Source organism: Dipodomys ordii, unplaced genomic scaffold, assembly GCF_000151885.1.
Source record: "Dipodomys ordii isolate 6190 unplaced genomic scaffold, Dord_2.0 Scaffold1673, whole genome shotgun sequence".
Taxonomy (NCBI): Eukaryota; Metazoa; Chordata; class Mammalia; order Rodentia; family Heteromyidae; genus Dipodomys; species Dipodomys ordii.
This window is the reverse complement of record NW_012268889.1, coordinates 1-9,225: the sequence shown is the minus strand read 5'-3', so window position 1 is coordinate 9,225 and position 9,225 is coordinate 1. Positions and strand designations below refer to the sequence as shown.

The following is a 9,225-nucleotide window of genomic DNA, read 5'->3' as shown; positions in this document are numbered from 1 at the left end:
TCAAGGCTAGCGCTCTACCACTTGAGCCACAGCGCCACTTCTGGCTTTTTTCTTTTTTGCTTATGTGGTGCTGAGGAATGGAACCCAGGGCCTCAGGCCTGCAAGGCAAGCGCTCTACCACTGAGCCTCCTTCCCAGCCCCTCCCTTGGCTTTTTTATTTGCGTTAGTTCTCTACCACTCAAGCCATAGATAGCTTCTGTTCCAGCTTTTTGAAGGTGATTTGGAGATGAATCTCGTACTTTCCTGCCTGGACTGGCTCTGAACCTCAGTCTTCACATCTCAGCTTCCTGATTAGCTAGGATTACAGGAGTGTGCCACCAGTACCCAGCAGTTTTCTCGTCTCTTAAATGAAAATAAGAAAAATCTTTTCTTCTCATTGTCAGTGGGAGGCATTCCATGAAATACTCCTTATAACAAACAATGATTCGTGTGGCAGTGCTGACAGAGCTACTGTTACTGACCAGACTCCTCTGGGTGTGCTTCAGCTGATCAGAGGTGAAGGGGGCAGACCCAGGCTCCAGGACCTGGCTGTGGTTTAGGACAATGTCAGTCCACTGAGCAAGGGCGTCCTGGGTGCCTCCTGGACGCCAGCACTGCCCCCGGCACGCACTGCTCAGCGGGACCAACAGGCAAATCCTGTGGTCGTCTTCTGCTGACTGCACACTGGGAAAATGGTGTATGCTGGAAGACGGGTCGTTTGTGAATGGCACATGCAACATCTGACCTAATGAGCCTTCTTAGAGGCCGAGGATCCTGCGCTTACAGACTTTCCAGAGTTCACAGAAAACAAAGCAGGTGGAGGTGCCTCCGTTTTATCCCAGTAACATCAGGCAGGAGGCTGCTCCTCACCGAGCGGCAGACTGCAGTCAGTGGCATGTTCCCTCTGCCACCCCTCCACAGCCGTGAGAGCCTGCTCTCGGGTCTGTGCTGTTTTGCGTGAACCTGCTCTCAGGTCTGTGCTGTTTTGCTCTTCTCTGTTCAGCTTCGAGAGAAGCAAGCATACGTGGAGAAAGTTGAGAAGCTGCAGCAGGCCCTGACCCAGCTGCAGTCGGCATGTGAGAAGCGAGAGCAGATGGAGCGTAGGCTGCGGACCTGGCTGGAGAGGGAGCTGGATGCCCTGAGAACCCAGCAGGTGAGGGGCCAGGGTCCGTCCCCCGGGAGGTACCGCGGCCAGGGCTGCACTCTGCGCCGGGCTCGGCGCGATCTGTGTCCTCTCCCCGTGCAGCGTGAGGTTCTGGTGGCTTCCTGTGCATGACCAAGCAGTGCTGTCTGCTCTGAGAAGGTAACTTGCCTCCCGCGGAAAGAAGAGGAGAATGTGCTTCAGATGGCACCATCCTCTTGGTGCAGACGTGATTGCCCGTGACAAGATTCTGCCACATACAGCTTGCTCTCCCTCTATCCCCCTAGAAAACGTGCTCAGTTCACACTGTAACAACACCGCTTTGTCTCTGCCTTCCCCGAAGAGGAAGTGAGACCAGCTTCCCTGACCCTCCGGCATTATTCTGGAGAGACTTGGGCATGTCAGAGAACTCTGGGGGTCAGTACCACACCGGTGCTGTGTCAATGGCTGAGGCCAGGGCCCAGCCAGGGCTTTCCACCTGACATTCTAAGATCAGTGAGCGCACCACTCTTGCAAGGTGTGCTGGACACACTGGAGGGGGTCAGAATGGCAAGGAATCCTGTCTTCACTGGAAGCACAGGTTCCAGAGCTAAACTGAGGGCAGAAAACAGCCATGGGTAAGTGATCTCTGCAATCACAATGTCCTTGTCCTTGTCACAAGGTCCTAAGGACAACTGAGAAAATCTTCAGGAGTTCTCCCCACAGTGGATGAAGAAAGGCCATTCTCACCACTGTTGTTAACATCAATGCTGTCAGAGTCATTGAAGCCCTAGAGTGTTCTTGATATCCTCTTCCAGACTCTTCATTTACCCGACTTCTCTGCTGAGGAGTGGAGTAACAGGTAGAGAGAAAAAGAAGTCCACACAGTAGGGACTAGCAGCAAGGAAACTGAACTCACAGTTCTGTCACTAAAAGTTATCTCCTGTACCAGCAGTGATGTAGGGCCATGTCAGGAACTGGAAGGAAACAAAGAAAAACAAGTAATTCCTTTTTTTTTTTTCTTTAAATAAAGGTGATGGACAGAGGTTACAGTTACATAAATCAGGTAGTGAGTACATGAGTCGCCCCTTGCTTCACGCTCTCTCCTGGTTTTTCCCTCCTGCTTACACCCACAGGTGTGTGGTTCAGCCTCAGCATATTATTGAGAGGGTACCGCTGCTCGTTTGTTCACCCTTTCCCTCCATTTCTGTTCTCCCTTTGCCCTCCCAAAGACAGATAATGAACACAAAACCATTCTCAAGAACTCACAATTGTATCTTAAAAAACCCACCAACACAGACCTTAAGGTCGTTGTCATTTCTTTTATAGTCATCTGTGAGGTAGAAGGGAAACAGTGACAGTGTTTTGAGGGAGAAGAGGGAGGCCAGGGAGGTTGAGGCCAGCCGGAGGTCATGTGGCTCATCAGGACATTCCCTGATGTGGGGACAGACAGAGCTGTGGGTTTTACTGCGGTGTCCCCAGGGCATGCCTGGCACACAGCAACTGTGGCCCAGCTCAGTGGGTGTCAGACATTGTCTTGCCTGACCTTCAGTTCGATGTTCTGATCAGCATAGGTCCTTGTGGAAACAGTGCGCTCTCTGTAAGCTTGAATGCTGATATTCCAGGTTTATGAAGTAACCTTTGGTGACAGTGAAGAGTTGTTCTGATCTCATGAAAAGTCAAGAGGATGCTGAAAAAGTAAACTGCTTTGGTGGCCACTAGATAGGAAATGACAAGCATAAATAGCAGCGTAAGGAGGCTGTGGCACTTTCTTGGAAAGTGTCTAAAAATAGAGGTCTTTTCATCTTGATGGCCTGGTCCATCTGTCCTACCTGAGTCTGGGTCCTGTCCAAATGGGATCGGCAGCTTCCTCACCAGGTCAAGTAAGGACAGGTGCCTTCTGCTGTTTTCATTCAGTGTTGGACACTGGCTAGCTGCCACTTCCTAGAATAACACATATTTGGAGGCTTCGTAGAATAGAAGCACCCGGTACAAAGAGCCTAGGCCTCCATGCACTTACTCCGACGAGCCGCTCAGCTGTCAGCTGCTGCTCTGGGTGATTCATGGCTTTGCTAATGCGTTTAAATACTTCTCACATCCTGCAGTGGCTCTGCATTTAACGTGTGCAGCCCCTGGGACTGGGGAGGGAGGGGTACCTGTCTCAGGATGAAGTAAGGGGCCTGGCCCACATTGAGACAGAGGCCTGCCGAAGCCCGAGACCCTGAGAGGGCCCGTCTCTACCTCTGGGCTGGAGCTGGAACCGCCTCAGAACCAGCACTCTGGCTCTGCTTGTGAGCAGTCTCGGTAAATCAACTGTATTTCCTTTTACTGACAGAGATGAAAAGAAGGGACAGAGAATGAGTTTTCTGTGCCTTAGGGATGATGTGCTCTCACGTCCTGCAGGTCTAACATCCCACTGCAGACGAGAGCCTTGCTGGGTGCAGGCATCTCACTCCCACATCTGTGCCTCCATTTTATCTCCCACTCAGAGGAGAAACAGAGCAACTGAGTCTGCTCTCAGGATGCTAGAGAAAGTGCTGAGACCAAGAAGCCAAGACTTAATTCATTGTTGTCTCTGGTATAAGCCAACAGCAGTCACTTCTTAGAACTTTGAGGCTGTGGAGCCAGACTGGAGTTTGAATCCTGACTACTGCAGATTAGCTTAGAGACACTGGTGGTTAATCCAGCTTCTGCAGAATTAGATAATGCCTGGTTTCATAGCTGAGTGAGTAGTATTAGGTGCGACTAGACGGATGAGGAGGTGTGCGTTAGGGTCATGTAGTCATACACACTGGAGCCCTGCATGGACTCGCGATCTGGAAGGGTATGTTTGCTCTGTGCAGTTAACTGCACACAGGGTTGCTGTGGCCTTACAGACATTTTAAGCATCGGGCATTGTTTCTGCTTCTCCAGAAACATGGAACTAGCCAGCCCGCCAGCGTTCCAGAATGCAGTGCCCCTGCCCTCGTGGAACTTGTGCGGGAGAAGGAGGAGCGGATCTTGGCCCTGGAAGCTGACATGACCAGGTGGGAGCAGAAGTACCTGGAGGAGAGCACCATCCGCCACTTCGCCATGAGTGCGGCGGCGTCCGCTGCAGCCGAGCGGTGAGCATTGTGCGCTCAGTCAGTACCCAGACAGCACCCCAGAGGAAGAGCTCTGCAGATCATTGCTTTTTGTAGGCTGTAGGCTAAGCCAGGCACTGGTGGCTCACACCTTTAATCCTAGCTACTCAGGAGGCTGAGATATATGAGGATCAGTTTAGGAAAGTCTATGAGACTTGTCTCCAAAAAATCCAGAAGTGGTGCTGTGGCTCAAGTGGGAAAGTGCTAGCCTTGAGCAAAAGGGGCTCGGGGACAGCACCTAGACCCAGAGTTCAAGGCCAAAACCAGCAAAAAAAGTTGCAGGCTAATTGGGAGAACAACAAATAAGGGTATAACAAAGCTTGACAAAAAATGTATTCATTACGCCAGGCACCGGTGGTTTACGCCTGTCATCCTAGCTACTCAGGAGGCTGAGATCTGAGGATCAGTTCAAAGCCAGCTGGGGCAAGAAACTCCCTGATACTCTTATCTCCAATAAACTACTCAGAAGATTGGAAGTGGGCTGTGGCTCAAGTGGTGGAGTGCTCGCCTTGAGCTGAAGAGCTGAGGGACAGCGCCCAGGCCCAAGTTCAAGCCCCACAACTGACAAAAAAGAAAAAGAAAAGTACTTATTACCTTACTCATGTAATTGCAATCCCTCTGTATGGCATCTTTACAATAAATTTTTTTTTAAGTTGTAGGCTAGATGAAGAGCGAGGTGATGTAACATTTCTGGAGGATAATTGACAGTATGTACCTTGTTTTTAGTAAGATTCTAGTTCCTGACATCTGTTTAAGGTTTCATTATGAATGTCCCAGGCGTTAATCCCACTGTGGTCAAAAATATCAATGCATTTTAAACAGCATCAAGTCTAATGAGACCCACTTAATAACCTGACATCCATTCACACTGTGGAATTCCACGTCATCTTTAAGAACATTCTGTGATTCCTGCACCATGGTGCTATGTCACGTAATCCTCATGGCAACCCTGAGAGCAATACTCCTTATTTATAAGTGAAGAAAACAAGTGGTTGGTTCCACACTGTGGTGGACCCTGGGCCACCTGAGATGTGATTCACTTTCCTGGGGATCCTTCCCCGATGATGTCAGTGCCCACTTTCATTGCTTTACTTTCTCTCTGTAGGCACATAGCCTAATTCTTCCTGTAAATGCTTGCTTAGAGTACTGCAATCCACAAAGCTAAGTCACAAAGAAGTGTCTAAATCAGCCACGCGGTTCTCCTTGGTCCTAGGGGGCTGGACCCCAGCAGTAGACATTGCTGCCCTCACATAGGGTCTTGGATGCCCCTCCATGGCCAGCCTTTTCTTCATTTGTCTTTTGCCTAGAGGTCAGGTTTAGATGCTTGAAATCACCAAAGCTTTAGGATCTGTATATTTGAGGGAACCCTCCAATTTCAAAGGGGCTCCCACAAAGCTGTAATCCTGGCTACTCAGGAGCCCGAGAACTGAAGGTTGCAGTCAAATCCAGCCTGGTTAATTAAAGCTAGAGTCCCTTGGACTTTTCTGCACAGGCTGACTTTGAATTCCAGTTCTTTAGATCTCAGCTTCCTATGTAGCTAGGGTTACATGAGCCATCAATGCAGGAGAAGGGTGAAAGGCAGAAGAAGCATAAAACTATCACGTACAAGGATGATGAATCTGCAGGTGTCCATCTCTGCACATTCATAACCTGCCACAGAGCATAATACCCCATAGAAAGGGCAGAGGAGTTTTATTTTTGAATGCCATTTTGCTTTCTTTAGACACTGTTGTAATTCTGACTAGAGTTGGGAAGACAGGAACTGGTGAGGTGTGTGTGGGGAGCTTTGGGGGCATGGTGCCCTTCGGTTGCTCCTCCTGGGCACTGCCACCTCTCTGTCCTGGCGTCTGTGGGGCGGGGCTGGGTTGAGAAGTGGAGACAGGAGGCAGGAGGCCTTTGGGCTCCAGAAGAGGGTGAAGAGCAGAAAGGCTTCCTCTCCGTTGTGCCTCTGCGCCGATTCCAGCGAGGCTTCTGTGATGTGTGCTGTGTTCCAGGGACACCACGATCGTCAACCACTCGCGGAATGGCAGCTACGGCGAGAGCTCTCTGGAGGCCCACCTCTGGCAGGAGGAGGAGGAGGTGGCTCAGGCCAGCAGGAGGTGTCAGGACATGGAATTCACGTAAGGGACAGCAGCGTGGCGCTGGCCACCGGCCTCCTCCTGGCCACTGGCCTCCCGTCTCCTGTTGTCCTCACTGTCCAGCCAGCTCTTCCAGAGATTCTCTGCCCTGCTCTGGGGGGCCATGAACTGGAGAGCTCCAGAAACTCCCATCTGCCTGGGGGGAGAGGGTTCACGACTAAGCCAGTTGCCCCAGTGCTTTTTGTGGGGATAATTGCAGATCAGCGCCAGGGCTGAGATGGAGGCTGTTTCATGACAGAGCTTAGATGTCCATGTTAGCTCTGGGTATTCCACAAGCTGGAAAGGAGAAACAGTCATCTCAGTGACCAGAGGTTTTAAGCCAGAGTTTATGTTTTTTTCAGTGAAAGATGTAAGCTAGGTGCTGGTGGCTCACACCTATAATCCTAGCTACTCAGGGGGCTGAGATCTGAGGATTGTCATTCAAGGCCAGCCCTGAGACTCTTATCTCCACTAAACGACCAGAAAACTGGAAGTGGCTCTGTGGCTTAAAGTGGTAGAGCGCTGTCCTTGAGCAGAAGAGCTGAGGGACAGCACCCAACCTCCAAGTTCAATCCCCAAGACGGACAAGATAAAGACATGTTAGCGAATGCCCTCTTCTGATGGGTTTTGGGTTTCCAGCAGACTAACAGCAGTCACTGGCTTTCCCTGCGTGACTTGGCCTGAGGAGCCCTGGGCACCCTGAGCTTCTGAGTGCTGATGGAGAAGGGAGGCTGTGTGGTGGGCCAGTCACGGCCAGGGCCACGCAGAGAATGCAAGCGTGTTCACTGCTCTCACGAGGAGAACTTGTCTTCCTCCAGAAGCTGCCCATTCTTCCTTTCTTCCCCCTTAGGAAAGACAGGGTGGAAATTTGCCCTGTTTGGGGGCCAAAGAGTTTGTGTGCTATCCCATCCCCCGCCAGCCCCCATTCCAGACCTGCTAAGTGTGGTCCCTGAGCCGTGGTCCAGGGCAACCTGAGTGTGGGGCCTGGCTGTTCTCACTACCCCCCCCCCCCGCCTCCTGAGGCCTAGAACCTCCCTCAGCGCCGGAGAAGGGCAGGGCTAAGCCTCACCTGAAACAGTTTGGCGGTGGCAGATGTTTGAAGATGTGAACAACACTTGAATTCCATCACCAAATTACAGTTAAAGTCCCTCGGACAGCCTGAGAGGAATGTTAGTTTTCTAACCAAATGGTATTTCATGAGGATTATTTTGTTTTGCTTTGATTTTAGTATTAAAAATCTCCATGCCAAAATCATAGAGAAGGATGCCATGATAAAGGTCCTCCAGCAGCGATCCCGAAAAGATGCCGGGAAGATGGACCCTTCCAGCCTGCGGCCTGCCCGTTCTGTGCCGTCCATCGCAGCCGCCGCCGGGACCCACTCGCGCCAGACCTCCCTGACCAGTGGCCAGCTGATCGAGGAGAAGAAGGAGGAGAAGACGTGGAAGGGGAGCGTAGGTGAGCGCACCCTCCCTCAGCCAGGCTCGTGAGAGCAAGGCCACTGAGGAGCCAGCGCGGTGTCCGCCCTAGTGCACTGCAGATGTCTGCGTCTCCTCCTCAGTCACACTTAGGTTGTGGGAACGCCCTGAGACATGGCGAAGGCTGTCAGTTCTAAAAGGGTTTCCAGCAGAGTCTTCATCTGTCATGTGTGAGTGTGAACACTGGGTTGAACGTGGGCCCTCTCCTCCGTTTTTCCACTCGCCCCAAGATGCCCAGGGCATCTCTGCCTACACCCAGGATTTGGCAGGCCCACAGCGGGGAGCTGAGGACCTTGGCCTGAAGGAAAAGCTGCTGTGTTGTCTGCAGCAGTATTCCCCTTGTTGCTATAATTGGTGTCCAGGTATCAAAAATGGGAGAGAGCCTGAGGGCTCTGCCTTCCCCCCGTCACCTTATCGAAGGCCTTGGGAGGAGAGGGAGGCACAGGTCTGCCCCCTGGCTGCTCAGCACGCTCAGGAGATGGCTGGCTAGAGGCTGTTCACCTTGTCACCTACTCAGGAGTACCTGTCAGCCTTCCACGTTAACACACAGCCTGAGGAAGTAGAAAGAACGCGGGCTGTGCTCCACAGCGGGTTTACACCACAGCCCGTTCGCCTCCCATTATCGCTACTTCTCAGCTGTGAGACGTTAGTTTCTCGGAGCTCCCATTTTCTTCTCTGTTGGAGAATAAGAGCATGTTGTGTACTTCAAAACGAGATACATGCGAAGCACTAGGCAAAGACTTTGCTGCTCAAAACAGTCCACAGGTACTCGGCATGGGCATCGCCTAGGGGCCAGTTAGGAAGGCAGGATCTCCATCCCCAGAGCGACGCCCAACCTCCACTTTAACCTTACAGCCAAGTTACATATTTAAGAAGTGGGCCCTGGCACGGGTGCTTTATGAATGGCCGGCTTCTTAACAAGATGAATGAACAAGTTTTTCCTATCGACTTTAGCTCTGGAGTGCTAGCACTTTCCTGAATGTGTGCTGTGTTTGAGTGCTCAGGTCCAGCTGTGTGGGAAGCGTTTGAGGAAAGTGAATTCTGCTACACACCATCTCCTTTTTCTATAGCCAGTATATCTTCTTTCCTAGCCCACCCTTGCCGCAGGACTTCTCTTGAGTCGGGCTGGCTTTCTGCTGTGTGGGAGCCTACCTCTTCACCAGAGAGGTCTGGCTCACAGAATAACACACACAGCTCAGGGGCTGTGGGAGACCCGTCCCTCCCCTACCTGTCCAGAAGGCAGGAGGTCAGTGGGAACACACACAGGACCAGAGAAGCATTCTAAGTCTTCTGAAGCACAGGATTTCTGTCTGGTCCTGCTGCATAAGACAGGACCAGAGAAGCATTCTAAGTCTTCTGAAGCGCAGGACTTCTGTCCAGTCATGCTGCATAAGACAGGACCAGAGAAGCAT

General features: G+C 51.5%; 1 protein-coding gene across 1 annotated transcript; it reads left to right on the top strand.

Annotated features, from left to right (window-relative positions):
* Window positions 1-982: 982 nt before the first annotated feature.
* LOC106001995 (angiomotin-like protein 1) lies at window positions 983-8,175 on the top strand (the record flags this gene model as incomplete). Its single annotated transcript, XM_013036922.1, has 5 exons — window positions 983-1,132; window positions 4,013-4,203; window positions 6,216-6,341; window positions 7,567-7,793; window positions 8,044-8,175. Coding segments are annotated over 5 exons (826 nt in total), but the record flags the coding sequence as incomplete, so codon positions are not given.
* Between the last annotated feature and the right edge of the window lie 1,050 nt (window positions 8,176-9,225).